This window comes from Manihot esculenta, chromosome 12 (assembly GCF_001659605.2).
Source record: "Manihot esculenta cultivar AM560-2 chromosome 12, M.esculenta_v8, whole genome shotgun sequence".
Lineage (NCBI taxonomy): Eukaryota > Viridiplantae > Streptophyta > Magnoliopsida > Malpighiales > Euphorbiaceae > Manihot > Manihot esculenta.
Genome location: NC_035172.2, coordinates 4,035,495 through 4,057,577, shown reverse-complemented (window position 1 = coordinate 4,057,577; position 22,083 = coordinate 4,035,495). Strand labels below are relative to the sequence as shown.

The 22,083-nt window shown below is 37.6% G+C and overlaps 1 protein-coding gene across 4 annotated transcripts; it reads left to right on the top strand.

Moving 5' to 3' along the window:
- Positions 1-1,208: 1,208 nt before the first annotated feature.
- Positions 1,209-20,510, top strand: LOC110628095 (chromatin modification-related protein EAF1 B). Of its 4 annotated transcripts, XM_043948583.1 has the most exons (24): positions 1,210-1,572; positions 3,100-3,159; positions 8,608-8,797; positions 8,924-8,978; positions 9,061-9,158; positions 9,261-10,707; positions 10,825-10,944; positions 11,055-11,321; positions 11,663-11,854; positions 12,076-12,156; positions 12,429-12,486; positions 12,565-13,079; positions 13,199-13,252; positions 14,290-14,347; positions 14,442-14,632; positions 14,722-14,775; positions 14,863-14,943; positions 15,182-15,319; positions 15,442-15,558; positions 16,015-16,112; positions 16,276-16,488; positions 16,596-16,956; positions 17,434-19,228; positions 20,072-20,510. In XM_043948583.1, the coding sequence occupies exons 3-23, from the start codon at positions 8,655-8,657 to the stop codon at positions 19,141-19,143; spliced, it is 6,051 nt and encodes a 2,016-aa protein (XP_043804518.1). In that variant the 5' UTR covers positions 1,210-1,572; positions 3,100-3,159; positions 8,608-8,654; the 3' UTR covers positions 19,144-19,228; positions 20,072-20,510. The 4 variants fall into 4 exon arrangements, with proteins under 4 accessions (XP_043804519.1, XP_043804518.1, XP_043804520.1 ...); XM_043948584.1 differs by lacking the exon at positions 3,100-3,159 and having other exon boundaries at positions 1,209-1,572; positions 20,059-20,510; XM_043948585.1 differs by lacking the exon at positions 3,100-3,159 and having other exon boundaries at positions 14,550-14,632.
- The last annotated feature ends 1,573 nt before the right edge of the window (positions 20,511-22,083 follow it).

The window sequence follows — 22,083 nt, the reverse complement described above, 5'->3', positions numbered from 1 at the left end:
CAAATTTAAAGTTATAGAAATTAAATAATTATAGTATTGAAATTGTAGGGATTTTATAGTTGTTAAAATTATATTGACCGAATAATTATGTTTTGAAATTAGAGGAAATAAAATTTTACTCATCTCGTATATTAACAACAATTTAAATAAATATATAATTAAATAATTAACCAATTAAAAATACAATGAATTTTAATATACTACAACAATTATTTAAAATAAGTAATAAGTTATTTTTATAAAATATATCGATATAATAAGAGTATAATAAATCAATACACAATCATACTAGTGTAAAGAGAGATTCAAACACTATAACACCTGATTTTTTATCAAGATTTATTTATCTCTAAAAGGATTGAGTATTCACATACGGTTAATAAGTACAATCCAGCAAATTTTCATTACGTCTGTAATTACAGAATTTCTAATTAATTAGTCGTTAAAATTCATTATCAACTGAATTTTCAAAAATATTATAATTAACTTTACAATATAAAATTTAATAATTGAATATATCAAGAGACAATTTTAATATAACTACTATTGAATTTTCATTCATTATTTTCCTCGGTTTACTTTTTCTTTATCACAATATTGTTTTATTTCAGTCACATCAGATTTAAAAAATTAGAAATTAATTAACGTATTTTAAAAAATAGAAGGATAAATTATTTAGATTCACTAAATAATAGAATTAAATAAAAAAATTTTTAATTAAAAAATATAAAAATTACTATTTAATCTTTATAATATGAAAAAATTTATTAATTTATCTCTCAATTTTAAAAAATATATTAAAATATCATTTTAAAAAATTTATTTAATTAGTTAGTCTATTAATTTTTTATTATTAAATATTTTATTATTTAATTTTATAATTTTGAAAAACGGTCTATTAAGTTTTTTTAAAAATTTATTAATTAATCTATTCGTATTATAATTATTTTAAATTTTTTTTAATATTTAATAATTAAAAATAATATAAAAATTAAATAATAAATTTGTTAAAATATTAAATATATTTTAACATATTTTTTAAAATAAATAAATCAATTAATAAATTTTAACATAATATAAAACTAAATAATAATTTATTTAAGAAGTAAAAGTAAAAATAAGAAGCCCATTTTATGGAGAAGAAAGGCCGCCATCGTCGTCGTCTTCATCGCGCAGAACCCAAGCCCATTAGTCGCAGGGAGAGAGAGAGAGGGAGAGAGAGAGAGAGAGGGAGGTCTCGCTCTCGCATAGTACCCCCTTCGAAAACCAAAGCTGAGAAAAAAAAAAACTCGCGCACGCGCAAAGAACCAGAGCGACATACAAAATTCTCAAAAATTTAAAAAGAGAAAGGACTTTTTTGGAGAGACCACTCAGAGGATTTCACAGACTCAATTTCACGTCTTCATGGCTGACATTTGCACTGGACCTTTTAATTCCAGGGTTAATTTCCCTCGTTTAGATTGAGCTTTTGGTCACTACTCCAAAACCCTAGGAGAGAGAAAGGTTTGCAACAGAAGGACGCTTCTTAATTGTCTCTGTGCTGTGCCATAGCTTCCCAATTCTCTAATTCAGGTGGTTATTGCTCCAATTTTTATGTTCATTTCTTTCTTCCATGGAAACCCTAGAACTGCTTTGCAATGTTGAATTTGTCCAAATTCTTCGTTCATTTAATGAATTTAGGGTTTCATCGTTTGGGGCATGGGTTTTTAATTGGTTTCTCTTGTGGTTTTGTTGCGCATTTTGGTCGAGGGCTCGTGGCTTTTAGCTTTAACTCGTATTATTCACGTCAGTAGGGGAATTAAATGCAGTAACTTGGGTCTGTTCCCGTGTTTACATTGGTAGCCTGCTGCTTTAAAGTTTCTTAACGGCTGACTCTTTCAGAATTTGAAGGGTCCACTTGGCGCTAAGCATATTTTGTGCTGTTATTGCTTGTGAGCGTGCACATGTCATATTGTCAAGTACATTTGCTGTTTGTTATGCCATTATTACTTACAACTTATCTCGGATATTTCGAGTGCTTGCTTAGTTTTCATCAGATGTTTTATACCTCGATTTTCTTGTTAATATATAGAAACATAAACTCTTATAACTTCAGTTACCTTTAATGATGGGATAGGATTTTGGTGATTAAGGAGTATTGGTCATGCAAACTTGCTTCTTCCTTTTTTCTTTTCAATGGATATGGCATAGCATAATTGCTGCATGGTTCATCATGAATACCATTTGGTTTATGAAATGAATGAGCACTGCACTACAGTTAGTGATATATCCTAGAAAAGAGAAGTTAGTAAAATACTTTGTTATCAACAAGGCTCTTAAGAGGTAACAGCTTATAATTTGTATTCATTTATGACATCGTTTAACTTTAATGTCTGTGTGCTTTAGTGTTTTTTTTTTCATAATCTCTTTCTTTCTCGCTCTAGCTCTCTAATAGATAAATTTGAATTCCAATTTTTTTGGTTAGAATATCTTAAGCATGAGTTCTTTTCTCTGTGTAATTTACCTTGTTAAAAATGCATGTTGTTTTAAAATTGATTCTGGTTGTGGGTTGAGGACTTAGTTAGGCATTTGGCACTTGCAGATTGGATTTATAAGGTAGCTGCAATATAGTTCTGTGCTGTTATTGTTCACAGCATGAAGCATAGTTGCGGAATGCTAATATGTTACATTTTGCTTATCCAAGGCAAATCCTTTCATAGTTCTATTTCCTGTAATGAAACAGCATTTTTTTCTTTTTTTTTTTTGAAGTTGCTAATTTCAATACCCTATTAGTTTCCTGATATTCAGCACTCTTTATTGTGCCAAATAGTAAAAAAGGCTTGCCATATCCATATATGTTTGTGTACCTGCTACGATTGAGAGAGTAGGATCTATGTGAATGTACAGGAGAACATATTGTATGAATAGAATGGCATTGTAACAGTGGGAGGAAAGAATCCAATAATAGAACAATTAATCTCTCTCTAATTCTCTCTACCTTTCTGCTCCTCGCCTCCTCCTCTCTCTCTCCTCTCTCTATATATATCTCTCTGCCTTCTTTTCTCTTTTCTCAACCTTCTCCTTTTCCTTCTGTCCCTCTTCCTTCTCTTTCTTCTGCAGATCTGATGCATACACAACAAGTGGTATTAGAGCCTATGGTCCACAGGCACTAAATTCCAGGTTTTTCTTCTGTTCTCTTTTTGTACTTTTTTTCTTTGGAATCCATTTTTTTTTCTGCTCTTCTTTCTATTGTTCTTATTCTTCTTTCTTGAATTTCTTGGAAATCCAAGAAATATCAAGATTCTAAAAATTTCCCTCTCTAATTCTCTCTTATCTAAGTTCTGCTTTTCTCTCTATTTCATCTTCTGTTCACCATACCTTTCTCTGTATCTCCCCAGTTTCTACTGTTTCCTCATCTTCCCTCTGTTTCTGCCTCTTTCCTTCTGTTTCTCTCTAATTCTTCAATCTTCTCTTGCTCTTTGTTTCATTTCTGTTCTTTTCTAATCTAATCTTACTTTTAGGGTTCCATTTCTATTTCCAGAGAAGACACTGTTCCTTTCTTATATCTTGAGTTCTTGGATAACATTTCCTTCTTTCTTGAAATTAGTTTCCTCATTTCCCTAATGGTGGAGAATCAACAAAAAATGAAGATGACCAGCTGGAATGGAAGCTGGAAATAAACCAGAAAATAGGCTTGATAGTCCAAAAAGTGGACCAAATAAAAGAGATATTAGGGGCTTCACAATCAAAAGATAAGGAAACTATTTCTCAGTTGGTTCCAGATCCAGAGTCCACTTCACATGGGAATTATACTAGGGGAATTATGTGCTTGCCACATCTGAAGGTTAGCAAAATTGAGGAAGAAAGTGGTGGGATAGTATATAATCTTGATGAAGATCAAGAATTTGATATCGTGGATTTCCATAATTTAGAATTTCAGATTGTTCCAATCTTGAAAAAGAGCATCTAGATTCTGATGGAAATGATGGTCTTGCAATGAATGAAGAAAGTTCTGTGGATTTTGGTTGTTCTAGTCTTCAAGAACATGATTTTGATGGGGAATGGTAATCAGGTTCTTGCATCCAAATTAAATTCTTTTCAAGTATTTGATGAAGATGTAGAATCTTCAATTCAATATAGTTCTTGTATTCAATTATAAAATCATACCCCATAATTTTTGCAGTCCAATATTGCTGTGTCGGTGTTGAAACCTCATGGTGTAGTAGATGTCGCAGACTCTGTTGATCGGTTCGCACTGTGAACCTTCTACCAATCAGATAGGGCCGCCAATGTCGAATGGCCAGAACAAGAGCCATTAATTCATTCTCATAAGCTGATCTAGATAAGGCAGGGTCGCCGGTGGCTTTACTGAAAAAAGCCAAGGGTTGATTCTGTTGCATCAGCACTGCCCCTACACCTGATTTAGAGGCGTTTGTTTCAACTACAAATTCCTTGGAGAAATCCGACATAGCCAAAAATGGGGATGAGGTGACTGTCAATTTCAAGTGTTCAAAGGACCCTTGTGCTTTTGGAGTCCACATAAAGGCCCCCTGTGATTCTTTCTTTAGTACTTCAGTCAACGGCCGAGCAATTTGTCCATATCCAATGATAAAACGCCGATAGTACCCGGTTAGACCCAAGAATCCTCTAACACCCTTAACATTAGTGGGCGTATGCCAGTTGAGAATGCTTGTAACTTTGCTTGGATCCATAGAAACTCCTGCAGAAATGATGTGGCCTAGATATTCAACTGAGGTGCAGCCAAAGAAGCACTTTTTACCATTGAGGTCGAGGAGTTGCAATACTGCCTTCAGGTGTTGCATGTGGGATTTCTAATCTTTACTATAAACCAATGTATCATCAAAGAAAACAAAGACAAACTTTCGCAAGTAGGGCCGAAAGATGTCATTCATAATTGATTGGAACGTCGCTGGAGCATTGGTGAGCCCAAACAGCATGACCAAAAACTCATAGTTTATTAAAAACTCATAATGACCTGAGGGGCTAAGGGACTGTGTTTCATGTAGTTCATCAAGCAATTCTTGGATCACGGGGATAGGGTACTTATGGGGTATAGTGACTCGATTGAGTTGTCCTTCTTTACCAATAAGACCGGACTTGAATATGGGCTTGAGCTCGGTTGGATAACTCCTGCATTGAGCATATCTTGAACAAGCTTCTCTATCTCATCTTTGTGATGGTGACCATATCTGCAAGGTTTGACGTATATAGGTCCTTGATTTGGCTGAAGAATAATGCGATGATCTGCTGATCTCCGAAGGGGTAGTGTGGAGATATCTGAGAAAACTTTCTCAAACTTAGAAGAGTACTCTGGAGCTCTTTCTGTTGGTTTCGTTCTAGCACTGGAGCAACTGATGCTGGCATAGAATCTGCACAAATAGTCTGCAACAAAACAGTAAAAATAGTATCTCTAAGTTTGAGGATAAACTTGTTAGCAATCTGCCCTTTCACAAGTGAAGGGTCCCCTGCAAGAGTTACTTCCCCATTAGGCCGTTGGATTTTCATAGTGAGCTTTCCCCAATCAACTTTAACTTCTCGAAGGGTCTCCAACCAAGTTACTCCGAGAATTACATCGATGCCACTAAGTGAGAAGATATAAAATTCTCTAGTGACCTCCATTGTGCCTAAATCCAATCGCATTTTACGGCAAACACCCGAATACTTGAGTCTATGGCCATCCCGTAGCCGAACAAAGAATGGGGGAGTAGGATCTACCACTAAACCCAATGCATCTACAAGCTACGTCGAAACAAAATTATGGCTAGCACAGAGAATAATGGTAGATTGAGTTGGGCAAAATGAGCTTCATCAAACTCTAACTCTAATGGAGTGTCTTTAATGGGTTCACAAGCCATTTCTAACGTCTGGACTTCTTCATTTAAATCTTCATCCTCACCAGCAATTATAGCACGAGGTGATTTGTTGGGGCACACGTGGAGAGGGGAGTAGGGCTGTTTGCACCTGAAACACAATCCCTTAGCCCCTCAGGTCTTGATAATCCTTGTGGGAGTAGTGTTTAACACCTCTATTTCTTGTGGGTTCAGTGGTGGATTTTGTTGAAGGTGCTGGAAGGGCGAGCTACCTTAAGGGAAAGCCATGTTGGCGAGTTGATGTTGGGTTGTTTGGTGCAGGTCGGGTTGATGGATTTTGGGTCAAGGTCGTTTGTTGGGTTCAGATCAATATGGGGGAAATTGATTTTGGGCTTGGACCGGAGTTGTGGCTTGAGCTAGCATCACCGGTGAAGGAACGACTAGAGGTTTGCTTGGGGCGGAATGAGTTATTTACTGCCCCACTTCTCTCGCAACTCTGATAGTGCGATAGAGATCGAGAGTATCAGTCAATCTTATGCGCACCCCTGATTTCACGCTAGAGGCCATTCAAGAAGTATCCAATTAATTGAGGATCGAAGATGTCGGGTGTTTGGACGGTGCGCGAAATGAACTCATTGATATAGTTGGTGATTGAACCCCATTGCTTAGTAGCGGCCAAAATTTCAAATTGGTTTGTTACAATATCTCCACCATACTGCTGAAATACCTCGGTCTTCAACGTAACCCAGTCCAGGTGAGGATTCCAATGTCGGATAAGCCGCAACCAATGGAGAGGATAACCTTGCATACCAACAAAGGCTTGGGCAATTTGGTCAGCGGGTGGGATTCGATGTAGCTCAAAAAATTATTCAGCTCTAGCTGCCCATCCAACAGGATCTTTACCATCAAAAATAGGCATGTCAGTTCTCTTGAGGGAGATAATGGTGTATGGAGGATTGTATTTGTTTGGGTTAGTGGTGTTTGGATGGTGGGTTGTGAATCTGGTGAAGGGTTAGCTGGGTATTTTCCTTTAAGGAGAGTTGTTTGATCTCATTGAAGTTTTGGTTGAGATCTGAAATGGGTTTATGGGTTTCATTAAATTGTTTCTGGGTATCAAGTTTGAGGGCAGAAAGGTGTTCATTAAGACTGGCAACGTTCTTCTCCATGAATTCGATTCAATTTTTCCATTCTTGTTTTGGGCATTGACGGATTGGCGGGTCGGACCAATGATGGAGAATCAAAACGTTAACCAACAATAAATAGAAAATAAGGAGAAGAGAATATGGAGAGGAATGTATGTGATTGTATTAATCAAAATGAAATTACAGTAGTTAGGGAAAGCAGAGAATGGACACAAGATAAAGATAATGACCGATGTAAGCCAGCTCCCAGGACAAGCCCGAACAGAGGAAATTCTGCTTATACAATGGATTACAAAAGATGCCCTCCTCTTTCCTTATACATACTATTTATATTGACATACTATTTATATTGACATTTCCTAACTAACTTGGTGGTGATGTGTCCCTTCCTTTTTCTTGTTCCTTTTTATTGATTCTCAAGGGTGATTCTCTTGGCAGCTTTACCTCTTATAGTGTATACCCATATGCCCCTGGAGTTGTAGCTGGATTCCTATCATTCTGTCTTTCACCTCGCTGAAATTCTTGTGAATGATCATGGTGTATTGTTGGTTAAATTTGATTCTAATCCAAGAAATTGACAATAAAATCTTTTCTTGTTGCCGATTGCTCTTGATAAGGAAAAAAATTGAAACAACAGAAGGAACTCAGGAAGACATTGCAAAAGTGGTATCAATCTTGTAGTATTTGTGTTTTGTAAGTGCAATCGAATAATCTTGTAATCCTTAAGGAAGAGAGGTTTGAAATTAGGAGAAGCAGAGAAATAAGAGAGGGTTCCTTGGGATATTGCAATCATTTACTGCTAAAAGAAACTGAATTTGAAATGAGGAGACGATAGAGGAAGAAAATCAGGCCCTTGCTGCAGCTATTTGTTTTCCAACTGCCGCTCCATGCAGCTGCAACAGAAGTCCTTCCTGAAATCACTTGATGTTGGAATATATTGCATATGGTGGCAACGGTTTCATGGTTATATTGCTGCTTTTCCTCTTCATTTTTTAGGACAATAATGATTTCAAGGAGTTGGGAATGTTATGACTAAGGTAGTAGGATCTATGAGAATGTATAGGAGAACATGTTGTATGAATAGGATGGCATTGTAACAGTGGGAGGAAAGAATCCAATAATACAACAATTAATCTCTCTCTAATTCTCTCTATCTATCTCCTCCTCATCCCTCTCTCTCTCCCCCCCCACACACGCCTTTTTTTTTCTCTTTTCTCAATCTTCTTTTCCTTCTGTCCCTCTTCCTACTCTTTCTTATACAGATCTGGTGCATATGTAACAGTACCTTAATGATCCTAATTTAACCAGATTATAATATTAAGAGGCTTACTTGACATGTGTAGACTGCAGTGCTATAATAAGGTTTCAGCGCATGTTTGTTTCCCATTCTTATTTGGTGAAAGATGGGTTGTATAAATACGTGTTTACCTTGTTTTTGTTAATGTTATATATTTATACCCTGACATCTCAGAATTTCTGAATTAGTCAAGTCTAGCTGTTTTCTGTTTGAATTTGTTAAGTTTTGACTTCAATGGTGGGTGTACCCATCATATTATGAGTGTCATTACATTTTCAACTTCCTAATTTGCATTTGCTTATGTTGGTATAGCTTTACTTAATGTTTCTTTCTTACATTTGGTTGTGGGATTTGATAGCTTTCTGAATCCATGGAAAGGGAAGGCTTGTAGCTACTGAAGTAGGAATGCATGGATGTGGTTCAGGATCTGCTCTCCTAGTAAATGCTGAGGTTGATTCCATGGGAGGGGTTGTTGACGGCGGAGTTGGAATTGGCATCAAAACCTCTCCACGCCGAGCAGCAATTGAGAGAGCTCAGGCTGAGCTCAGGTGATGCTAGTATACTCTTCTGTCTCTGCATTTGTTGTCTCTCATCTTGCTCTCTTCTCAAAGTTATAGATTTCCGAATGATTGTTGTTTTCTGGATAAGTAAGAAAAATTGTTCAATTTTAGCAGACAGGAGTATGATGTTCGTGAGGAAAGGAGAAGAGAGCTAGAATTTCTTGAGAAAGTATGGCAATTCAATCATTCTCTTTGTATTTATATTCCCTCTATGCCATTGATAATCACTTTGAACATTTCTATGCCTGCAGGGTGGCAATCCTTTAGACTTTAAGTTTGGGAATGCGGCTTCAGTTAGTGTCCAGTCTACTTCTCTTACTGATCATCACACAGAACATTTTGTGACTAGGTATATTATTTTCCTTTCTGTTACATGATGTTGCTATAAAATGGAATGTATAATTAGGCAAGCTTTGCTTGCCCTTGTATTTCACTTTTCAACTGTTTACAGCGAAGCAAAAGGTAGTTTTGCACTGACTGCATCACCTCATGGAGATTCTGTGGAAAGTAGTGGCAGGCCAGGGGCTCCCACAGTTTGTGAACCCAATAGTGCTGATAATTTCGATGGTGAAAATGAGATTCTTGAAGGCAAAAGGAAATCTAAACATCCCAGTAGGAGTAATATTGCTCCATCAGAACAGTCTTCCCAGATGGATGGGACTCAAAATGCCAAGGAATCAGAAGATTCTGCTTTTGTTCGCCCATATGCTAGAAGGAACAGGTCCAGAACTAATCGTGATGGTGCTCGATCAAGCTCAACTGATGTGGTTCAGAGTTCTGGTGGTCATGGATCTTTCTTTAAGGTTCATGGAGGTTTGAGGGATGTAAAGGGGTCTATGTCTGAAACAAATGATCAGAAGGACAAAATTATTCCTTCTGTTTCTTACACCAAATCCACCACTTCTAATGGTGATATGGTTTCTCAGATAGAGATTACAACTACCCAGTCAAACATGGAGCTGGATGGTGCTGTAGCTCATGAGGTAATAGCCAAACTGCCTAAAGGTAGTCGCTCTGGCAATAGGTTGGATGTCTCAGAGACCAACATTTCAAAGCATAACCAGCGTGATCAATTGTCAGAAGTTGATGCGCAGAAAATGCCCTCTTTCATGACTTCTGGAGAGTGCAACAATGTTGAAGAGAAAGAAAATGTAATTTCAGCAGCTCCTGAATGTCAACCTGGTGCTGCTGCACCAAAAACGGAGAATGAAAATGGTTCTTCTCAGTTAAATGGCTTTGTTGACTTGAAAAGAGATGGAAATGAAGGTCATACGGGCAATGGTACAATAGGAACCAAGGGATTAGATTCAGAATCCTCCTGCACTCAGAGCAGCTTATGCTTGGATACGAATAATGAGAGTGGTTTGTGTATTAATGGTAGAAATGATGATATTAATGTAGTTCCTATCAAAAAAACATCAAAGTATGGAGAAACACAAAATTCACTGGCTGGTGACATGGGAGATGAAAAGAATGAAACCAAGGCTATGGACGGTAGTCCTGTTGTCATGGAAGATAACAATTTTGTACATCAAAATAACTCTAATACTGATCATGTTGATGAAATGGAGGAAGAAATACAGAGAAGTTCTGAATTGCAAAAAGAGTTGAAATGTCCCAACTCTGAAGGAGTGGAGCAGAATGACCTTGCTGCATCTGAAGCTGATAAAAAATTATGTAATGTATTGGGTGATGATTCCAATCTCAACAGAGAAATCATCTGCCCTGGTGGACCTCAGGGTTCTGTGGATATACCTATTCAAGAGTTACCTGAATCTAATTTGTCAGAGAAAAATTCTTCTGCTGCTCCTGACCCTAAATTTTGTCCTGGTAGTCATTTGATTGTTTCAGACAAGGCTCATGAGGATTCTTTTCTAGAAGAGGCAAGGATTATAGAGGTTAGATCTCCATATTCTCTATAATCAATGCTTTAATTTGTTTAACATTGTAGCATTTCCATTTCCTTATTCATATATCTTTAGAAATCTGTTGTGACTTGTAATTTTGGTAAACAGGCTAAACGTAAGAGGATTGCTGAGTTATCTACTGGGATTGTACCATTGGAAAGCCGCCGAAAGTCGCACTGGGATTTTGTGCTTGAAGAAATGATGTGGTTGGCAAATGATTTTGCGCAGGTCTGATTCTTCCTCCATACTGTGAGAGTTTATCTCGTTCTTTTTATCTAGTACCTGTATTCAACTTAATCTCTCATGAATCTTCTCAATTGTTCGCTTGTCGCTTGTAGGAGCGTCTATGGAAAATGACAGCTGCCGCTCAAATATGTCACCGGGTTGCATTTACCTCTCGGTTGAGAGTTGAAGAACAGAGTCAACATTGGAAGCTGAAAAAAATTGCTTATACTCTGGCAAAGGCTGTCATGCAGTTCTGGCATTCAGCAGAGATGCTTCTAAATAAGGATGACCAAAGTGTTGGTTTAACACATTTGAAGCAGGATTCAAGGACGTTTGATGGGAATGAATTTCCCAAGTACAAGTTGATGAAATTTGATAAGGTGCTACTTTGTTTTCTCATTGAGCAATTGATCCACCTAGTAGCTGTCCTTTTGTTCTTAAAGAAAGTTCTTTGTTTCCCTTTTCGGTTTCCCACTTATAGTATCATTTCTTATGGATTAACTTTTTTAGTTTCATATTTCATATTTTCTTGAACCTGTTAATTAAATTATGATCTACCAAATATGGATTATATTTGATTTTGGACATTTATTACATCTGTGAATGTGCTTCTAAGATCTATAGTTGAGTTTGCAAGTGCAATAGGTTGCAGAAATGGGTTTTATTCGGCTTTTGTGCAACAAATTATTGACTTTGCTTTCAATCTTCTGGTTTTGGATAGGAGACATGCGAAGAATTGGAGATGCAAAATGCTGGAAAGAATTTTGAATGTCCGATTCAGGGATATGCTGTAAGATTTTTGAAATGTAACAGCTCTGCAGTGCCTTCTCTTCAAGCTGAAGCACCTGCAACTCCTGATAGAATAGCTGATTCAGGCTTTATTGGAACTTCATGGGAACCTCATCTGACAGAAGTATGAGTTTGCGCTATATATAATCCGGACATAATTTTAATTGGCCTAGTTAACATCTGCCACACAATCTCTATCTTTTAAATGCATGTGGTTGAGTTGGTGGTTGCTGTGGCTTAGATTTTGATCTCTGATAGTACTGTGTTATTTCTTTTAATTATACCTATAAACATGGTACCTCATAACTCATTCATAATGTTGAATTTTTTTTTTTTTTTTGGCAGGAAAGCCTATTCTATGCTGTTCCCTCGGGTGCAATGGAATCCTATAGAATCTCGATTGAATCTCATTTGGTACAGTGCGAGGTAAATAAATAGTTTCATTTTTTTTATGGAAAAACATATGACAATTAGAAGAAAGATTGGTAGGTATATTTTTACTCTGGATAAATGCGTTTTATGTTGATGAACCTACATTTGTCTGCCATTTTCTTGATGTTTTTGTTTCTTTATAAGAAATGAGTATCAGCATTAATTGTTGCCCAAACTGTTGATAAATTCTCTGATCTTCACTGCTTTCTTTTTACTTCTTATGTTATCGATCTTTCTTATTTATTGAAGTTTTGTCCTCCTTTCAGAAGAGTGGGAGTAGCATGCAAGAGGAAGTTGATACGTCCATGTATGATGCTGCTACAGGTAATGTTGAAACTATTTTATATATGAATTATTTCTTCAATAATCTTCTGCCTTTTACAAGTTTGTCATCAAATGCAGAGTTTGGATATTGTGAGAATGCATATGATGAAGAGGAAGGAGAAACAAGCACATACTATTTGCAAGGAGTCTTTGAAGATAGCAAGCAAGCAAAACATGACCAGAAGAACAGGAAAAACTTTATGAAGTCATATTCTGGAAGATCATATGAAGTGGGACCTGATTTGTCTTATGGTTACTGCACAACTGGCTCTCAACAGAATACACTGGTGGGAAAAAGACCTGTCAATAATCTTCATGTTGGTCCAGTTCCACCAAAACGTGTCCGCTCTGTTGCTTCTAGGCATAGGTTTACAAGTCCTTTTAGTGCTGGAGTGTTGACTCCAGCGAAGACGGATGCTTCAAGTGGAGACACCAGTTCTTTTCAGGATGATCAGAGTACCTTGAATGGATCCCAAATCCAGAAGAGTGTGGAGGTTGAATCAGTTGGGGACTTTGAAAAGCAGTTACCATATGACTATGCAGAGACATCAACAAAACCACAAAAGAAGAAGAAGAAGATTAAGCATCATGTGGTACATGCAGAATTTTATATGTCAAGAGATACTGTTTACTTATTCCTAGTGAAGTATTGAATATTCCTGTTATGTTATCTTTCTGAACTGCTGGCTGGGTTGCACCTTTTTTGTTGCAGGGTTCTGCCTATGAGCCGGTTTGGCACTTGGATTCCAGTGTTCACAATGACCAGGTGATTATGTTCCTCTTTCTCTCTTTCATATTTAAGCTATTTAAACTTCTCTTTTTGTTTTTTCTCCTTTAAATAGATAGTCGATATTTTATGAAATTCTTTTTCATGAAATAGATACGCATATACACAAACATTCAGATGCATATGAAAATTTTTGTAATGTAAAGGTTGATACGGTGTGTTAATGATGCCTTGAAAATTTTTACCTTGATCTTCTGCTTATTTAAAGGCATAATGTATCTTATGCAGCTAGGTGTACTGGATGGTTAAATATTTTTGACAAGTTACGTTTGAAAGTTTAAGAAATGTCAATAAGCAGGTGTCCTTCTGGTAGAACTTTCTCCTTAGGACTACGCTATCAGCTTGTCAGTTATATTTATATATTACTGAGAAGAGGGGGGGGGGGTTGTTGGGGAGATAAATCATTAGGGATAGGAAGCGCTGCTGATGACCTTGTACTGACTTGAGAAAATGATGATTATTCATTGAAGGATTGGTTACCATTAGATTATGATTTGTGAAAAATCTTTCAGTTTGGAGCACATATAATATGGAAAATCTTCTTTTTAGTCCCTTAAGGGGGCCGTAAAATTTATCAAGTTTCAGACTTATCACATAAACCATAATTAATATCTATTTGCAAGTTAAAGCATGCGTCCAGTCCACAATTGATGGTCTAGATTAGTAGCTTGGGGCTGGTTAATGGTAAAAAAATAAGCAAAATTTCTTATTTTTCATTACGGTGAGGGGCAGGGAAGTTTGTATTTTGAAAATTTTAAGGAGCAAAGGGTGTAGAGTAGACCAAGTTTGTTGCTATTTTTTCTTCCTCGATATATGAGGTTGACCTTTTTGGTAAAAATTTTGTTTATTGTTTTTTCTGTGTCTTTACTTGACCTTTTTTTTTTTCTTTCTAGTAGATGCATCTATGTGATTTATGTTCCTTTTGTCTGTTGCCAAGTTCCTGCCATTCAAAGTTTTCATGTGATGAACAGTTGTCTAAAATTGTTTATATTTTGATGGCGGAAATCTACTTGCAGAGGGATAATTCCAAAAAGAGACTGGATACTCATCATTTTGACTCTAATGGTGCTAGTGGTAATGCCTTTATCATTTGAATTACTTGAGTTGTTATTTAGCAAACATAAGTAGTGTTTGAAGTTCTTACTTTATCATATTTTTCCATTTTAAGGTTTGTTATATGGGCAACATACTGCAAAGAAGCCAAAGACACTTAAATCAGTAGATGGTACATTTGATAATATGACTCCAATGAGTGGTTCAATTCCTTCTCCTGCAGCTTCTCAAATGAGTAATATGCCCAGTAAAATCATGAAATTTATTGTTGGCCGGGACAGGGGCAGGAAACCTAAATCGCTGAAGGTAAATTTTGCTGTGGTTATAGTCATGTTCTAAACTTTTAATATCTGTAGGTGCCTCATTCTGGTTTGAGCATTTTACCTCCTTTGCAGGTGCCTGCTGGGCAGCCATGTTTTGGAAGTCCTTGGTCACTTTTTGAAGATCAGGTTTGTTTACCTCGGGTATCTTTCTAGATTCAGTTCTTCTGTAGTTATGTAGATAGTGATTATCTGACAATGTGTTTGTTAACTCAGGCACTTGTTGTCCTTGTACATGATATGGGTCCTAATTGGGAGCTTGTAAGTGATGCCATCAACAGCACTCTTCAATTTAAGGTAAATTGTATGTGAGCAGATACCTTTCGTTCTTGCATTGTTGTTGGGATACATTTCAGGTCATTTAGATGATGGTGTATACCATATTTGTGTTGCTGCTGAATTTTTTTTAATTCTTGTTGTCATCCTTTCCTATTCTAGCAAACATGGTGTTTTTTTTTTCTTCTAGATATTCGAGCATTTCTTTCCCTCATTTTTATATATATATTTATTTCTACTGGTGCTTCAACATGTTCAGTGTATATTTCGCAAACCAAAAGAATGCAAAGAACGTCACAAGATCTTAATGGATAAGGGTGCTGGCGATGGGGCTGATAGTGCTGATGATTCCGGGTCTTCTCAATCTTATCCATCAACTTTGCCTGGCATCCCAAAGGCAAGATTAATTGTACTTTTGAAGGACATTTCCCGTGCTATTTAGTAAACAGCATGAATTTATTTGTTTATGTGAGATGTGTTCCCTGCTTTGATTGATTTGTATTGCTGCATTACATGCAGGGCAGTGCCAGACAGTTATTTCAACGATTGCAAGGGCCAATGGAAGAAGACACACTCAAGTCTCATTTTGAGAAGATAATTATGATTGGGAAAAAGCACCTTTACAGGAGGTGTCAGGTTTGCGCATGATCCATAATGTGCCTGTGTGGACAAATTGTGTTTTGTAGCTTGTTCATTGATGCCTACACAAATACTGCTGCCTTCCAACATAAAATCCAATTGTGCTTTTCTTATCAGAACCATATAGTAGCATGCTATTGCTATATGACCTCAATTTTTGACTTTTTACAATACTTGACACATTTCTTCTTATTTTTCCCATGGTTTTGGGATTGCAAGGTTAATACAGTGATACAATAAAATTATAGCATGTTCCACATGACAACAGTATAATGTTAGCAAACCTATATAAAGTCATATAATATAAGTTTATGAAAACAGTGAACTTTGTGGATTATTGTCCGTGCCCTAAAGAGATGCTTGAACCTTGAATTGATCCAATGCTTGCTTCGTTTCTGCCACTTTCTTGTTAAAATTTTATCTTGACTGTGATTTTGTTTTTGTGTATTGAAGACTGATAACCAGGATCCTAAACAAATAGTAGTGGTTCACAATTCTCATGTTAGTGCCATTGACCAAGTACCCACAAACCAAAATGGAGGTGTTTTGACGTAAGTATTCATGCTTTATCACATGTTCATTGTCTGGCCTTCTATGTATTCAGCTTACCAGTATTTATTTTCATAAGTTCACTATTCTTATATTTACATTTCTTGGCATGTATCTGTATGCTCATCCCATGCAAGCAACTAAAATATTTACGTGTGGATTTAGGCCCCTTGATCTCTGTGATGCAACTGCATCGAGCTCAGATTTGCTTCCTATTGGGCATCAAAGTTCTCATGCTAGTGGTTTACCCATGCCAAATCAAGGTGCTGTAGGATCAATGCTTCCTAATTCTGGGCCAAACTCCTCTCTGCAAGTATCTCCTGGTGTGGGTCTTGGCAATAGCGCATCACCATCTGGTCCACTTAATGCTCCTATCAGGTGGTATAGCTTGAGGCCATTATGTGCAGGTGTTTTTGATTTTACTATTGCCATGAAATTCTAATTTTTTTTTATTGCTTGGATGTGGGATCACTATGCTATTGCAGGGATGGTAGATACAGTGTTCCAAGAACATCTTTAACGGTTGATGAGCAGCAGAGAATGCAACATTATAATCAAATGCTGTCCAACAGGAGTTTACAGCAGTCAAACTTGCCTGTTTCTGGGGCTCTCTCTGGATCTGATCGTGTCCGCATGCTTCCGGGTGGAAATCCTGTGGGCATGATGTCTGGAATGAACAGAAACATGCCACTGGCAAGGCCGGGTTTCCAGGCAATGTCCTCTTCATCAATGATGAATTCCAGTAGTATGCTTTCCTCTGGTATGGTTGGGATGCCTAACCCTGGAAGTAGTTCAGGTCAAGGGAATTCAATGATGAGATCTCGTGAGGGTTTGCATATGATGCGGGTAAGTTATTCCGTGCGTACAGTTCCGCTTGCGTGTATTATTAATATTATTATATGATTAGGTTGTTTCTATTAATTATCAAATTAATTCATATATTGTAAAGTTTGTCGAATGAGCTTTGTAGCTCGGTGTAATTGTATTAGATTTAGGATAGCTTTTATCTGGTTCTTTAGGTTATCTTTTATCTGAACCTGGCTGGAAATCTTGTCTGCCACAAATTTATACTGAACCTTTATCATTTTAATTATGATTTTAATTTCCTTTATTTTCATTCCTGTGTTATAGTATCTCTGTGTGTATAAAGGTGAATAATTGGTATTCCTATATTTTCTATGCAAATTCATCAATGATCATTCCTTTTTTTTTTCCTTTTTTTTAAAAAAAATTCTCATGCTATGATGTCCATACATACTATCACTCCATTATATTGCGTCAGTACTTCAATGTTATATGACAGCAGCATTATTTTTGTCATAGACTGGCCAAAACTCAGAGCATCAAAGACAAATGATGGTACCGGAACTTCAGATGCAGGTCACACAAGGAAACAGCCAAGGAATTCCTGCTTTTAGTGGGTTGAGTTCTGCTTTTGCTAATCAGACGACCCCACCAGCTGTGCAGGCATATCCTGGCCTTCCCCAGCAGCATCAAATGCCTCCACAACAATCCCATGTGATGGGCAATCCTCATCATCCTCATCTTCAGGGTGCCAATAATGCTACAGGTCCACAGCAGCAAGCCTATGCTATCCGATTTGCTAAAGAAAGGCAAATGCAGCAGCGGATCCTGCAACAGCATCAGCAGCAGCAGTTTGCTTCATCTGGCACCTTGATGTCTCATGTCCAAGCTCAGCCCCAACTCCCCGTATCTTCATCTATGCAGAATAGTTCCCAGATTCCACCTCAAACTTCATCACAGCCAGTATCACTTCCCCCATTAACACCATCTTCACCAATGACTCCCCTACCAGCACAGCAGCAGCAGAAACATGCTTTGCCACATCAAGGAATCAGCCGGAACTCCCAAACTGTTGCCACTGGGTTGACCAATCAAATCGGAAAACAAAGACAGCGGCAGCAACAGCAGTTTCAACAGTCTGGCCGGCTCCATCCTCAACAGAGACAACAATCGCAATCTCCCCAGCAAGCTAAACTTTTGAAGGGAATGGGTAGAGGGAACATGGTGGTGCATCAGAACCTTCCCACTGATCATTCTCATTTGAATGGCCTTTCTGTGCCTCCAGGAAATCAAAGTGCAGAGAAAGGAGAACACATCATGCACTTGATTCAAGGTCAAGGTTTATATTCAGGTAGTGGCTTGAGTTCAAAGCAACCATCTAAACCATTGGTTGTTTCTCAATCGTCAAACCAGTCTCAGCCGCAGCAAAAGCTATTTTCTGCCACAGCATCACCTTCTTCAAATCAAGCACAGCAGATTGTTTCTCATTCTGATAATGACACCCAAGGTCAGGTTCCACCAGTACCCTCTGGTCATGCTCTTTCTGCTGCTCATCAAGCTCTTCCAGCAACCATTATAGCTTCCAACCATCAGCGTATGCAGCCACAGCCACAACCACAGTCGCATCAGAAGCAGACTGGTCAAGTTCAACCTACTGTTCAGAGAATGCTTCAACAAAACCGGCTGTTGAATTCTAATCTGGCAACCAAGTCTCAAACTGATCAGAGTCGTTTAGAACAGCAGCCAGCCAGCAATGCTTCACAGATGGGCACAAGTACAACCACTTCAATTTCTCAGGCCTGTAATGATTCGGCTAATGTGGTTGCTTCATTTTCTGTTGCTTCTCAGAGAAAAGCATCTGAACCCCCTTGTGATCCTGCAATGACCAATTCAGCCTCTCAAGTGGGTTCTATTGGAAGCCCACCTCTGACAAATTCAGCTGGGAGTGAGGCAGTGGCATCTGTCAACCAAGGTTTAGTCCAGAGGCAGTTATCAGGAGGTTTACCCCAGCATGGGAGTGCTGGAGCGCAGTGGCAGCAGCAGCTACAACCACCACCACAACCACCAAGCTCTCAGCAACTGTTTCAGGCACAAGAGCAGCAAACCCAACAGGAACAGCAGTCACCACGGAAACAGCTGCCATTGCAACAGCACTCTCAGCAGCAAACACATCTTCAATCAGCACAAGGAACTTTGTATATCAGGTCCGCTAATTCTCAGCTGGAATGAAGCAATCCAACAGATTGAGCAATTACAGAGGCAGTCGGTGCTGCTAAGACTTTGGTTTGCATGCCCTTATAGCAGCAATGTACAGGTAATATTTCCCCCCTTTAACTATAGTACCAATTAAATGTAGTCGGCATTTATTATTTAGCAAAATGATAATTGGAGTGCTAGGCTTAACTAATCAAAGTTAGCTATTATAGGCTTATGAGTATTTAAAATTTTAAGCAATTACGTGTTTGTTAAAAATACTTATAAGTGGCTACTAAGTAGTAGATATGTTTGGTAAAATATAAATTATAAGCACATTTATTATTAAAATTATTAAAAAGGATATTAAATAAGATGTGTGGAGTTTTAAAATTAAATGAGGATAATATAGTAAAGTATTTGGTCAAACTTGTTTATAAGTTTAGTGCTTATAAGCATTAAAGAGATAAGCTGGTCACTCTTATCTTGTTTTTTAAGCTTATAAGCTCAAAAATATCTTAAGCAAACAAGTTACTTCATTTCTAGAGTTTATAAGCTGGTTGATAAGCTTATAAGGTAAGACAAACACCCTCTTGTTTTTCATTTCATGTGTCATTCAAACTACTTTGCTTGTCATCTTATATAATTATGCTGTGCATGTAACTGACACTTCAAGCTCTAGTTTTTCTGTGCGAGTGAAATATGCCTCATCATCTCTGTTTGTGCTTCAGACGCTTCAAACACTGCTTCTCAACTGAGTTGGATTCTTCTAAAACATCCCTATGCTTTTTGTTCTTTTAAACAAGATTAAGTTGGAGGTTTTTTCCGGACAAGTCAGAATTGGAATTGGTTATAAAGTGCACTTCGTCTTCTGACCAAAACATCTTTCTAGCTTTCTTGATGATGTCGCATTATATTTTGACTGATTGGTCCTCTCTAATTGATTCTTAGTTTTCGTGCACAGATGAGGCTGACTGCTCCACAAGGGCATTGCAGAAGGGAAAGATGTGATTATTATTTGCAGATTTTGTTAAAAAATTTACTAAAGAGGTATCTGCTGGCCATTTTTTTTCCCTTCTTTTTTATATATTTTTTTTTATCAAAATTTGGGGAAATCATGTAAATTACCACTCGTCTAGGGCTTTAGGAAGATGCAGACAGATATAGGTATTTGTACAGGGTCTCATCTTACCAGTTCTTTTGTACTTTTCCCCACCTGTGGCATGGTTTCCCTGCTCATGTGCAGAGGAGCCTGTTCTTCCCCCCCCTTTTTTTTTTCCTTTTTTGCCCCAGTAGGTTAGTGCATGTATTTGTTACACTTGCAGATCATGTTGGTAGTGATCATTGCCATGGGCAAAAGCCTTGGAAAATTTGGAATACAAGTGCATTAGATTTGTACCGGCATCTACCTGTAAAATATGCATAAAAACACAACTGGTAACATTATTCCATATCCTCTAGCGATATTTAAGAATTGAACTCTGAGACAATCTGATTAATTTGGTATCAGCTGTCTATTGCAATAAGGGATGCATTTGAGATCCAGAACTGCAGATGGAATGCCCACTTTTGTAAGCTGAAGCTGGGTCATTGTGGGTTTTTTTTTTTTGGTTTATCTCTATATTTGTATTCCTGTGCTAGCTATGGGCACAAAGCTGAAAAGTAAACTTTTGTAGTTTTGTCGAGCATATTTTGGCCATTTGGATAGAGCAACAATGTCATATGCTAAAATTATGGCTGGTCACACTTACAAAAGTACATTGGTGTTTTATAATTGAACGGATGTTTACACCGTAGCGTTGGGAAGAATTTTCCCTTTGTTAAAGTCCTAGACTGCGATTTTGAAGAGTTTCTCACTCAGCAACCATCATCTCTCAGACAGCCTCCTGTGCTAGTCCATGCTAATGTACTTTCCCAACACAGCAGGACACAGTCAAGCTATATAACCAAAAGCCTCTAATGCACAAAATCTGAACTCTCCCTACAATGTCAAAACTTGCTTGGAATAAACAACAAAAATAAATATAAATAAAAATAAGGATGAAAATTATTGCTGAGGTATCATATCCTGGAGCAGACAAATTAAGTTTGAACACAATATCCAGAGAAATAAACATTGAGAACCATAAAACAGATTCACAACTATTTCTAGCACTAACTGGTCGGAGTTCCATCTGACCGGACAAACAAATCTTATTCATATGGTGGAGATTCCATCAAACATTGACGGAGACATATTTAATTGGAGACACGGTTCTGAAGTGTGTTTTTTTGTCAAACTAATTGTAGACAATCTGATGGAATCAAATTTTGATTTCTCAACCTAATGAAAAGCTAATTGCAGCTAAAGGACTCTATCCTAACATAAAGAAGCAAAACCAATGAATTGATTGCTAAAAGAAGTAAAGAAAAGCACTGAACCTTTCAAAATTGTTGCTCCATCTCCAAGTCCTCCTGCGCTGAGATCATACAAACCAATTTCCCCTGCGTATCTAAAATCGTCTCTATCCTTTCCTTCTCCATCCTCTTTATTCTCTCTGCAAATGCCCTTATATCCCCTGCCAATCCCAATTCCCTCCTCTCTTTTCATCTTATTCACCGGCTCTCGCAAGAACCCAGGATTATCCCCTGCAAACCTATTGGCGATGGTGGCTTTTTACAGTATATAATTTCCAGCTCTTCTTCTTCTTCCTCCTTGTCTTTCGCTGCCGCTGCCTCATTGTCTTCATCATCTTCCTCACCACCATCATTTGGAGCCAAAGGCCGTGTAGAGATAGACATCTATCCCCGTTCCAATGATTCCATGAGGTCAAAATACTGCCATGAACAGGCGCCGATGAAAGAGACCCGCTGTCTCTCCTCGCGGGACCTTCTCCCTCTTGCGGCGGCAGTGAATGACAGTTTTTTGCAGGGTAGTTGTATTAAGCTGTCATCGTTTTAACGAATACCATTTTTCCTGATAAGCTTGGATTTGGT

What these genes read in the sequence shown, in the direction of transcription:
- LOC110628095 (XM_043948584.1), top strand. Translation starts at nt 8,655, where the DNA reads ATGCATGGATGTGGTTCAGGATCTGCTCTCCTAGTAAATGCTGAGGTT. An exon ending in ACAGCACTCTTCAATTTAAG is followed by an intron (nt 14,944 to 15,181) that starts GTAAATTGTATG and finishes CAACATGTTCAG; the next exon opens with TGTATATTTCGCAAACCAAA. An exon ending in ACCTTTACAGGAGGTGTCAG is followed by an intron (nt 15,559 to 16,014) that starts GTTTGCGCATGA and finishes TGTGTATTGAAG; the next exon opens with ACTGATAACCAGGATCCTAA.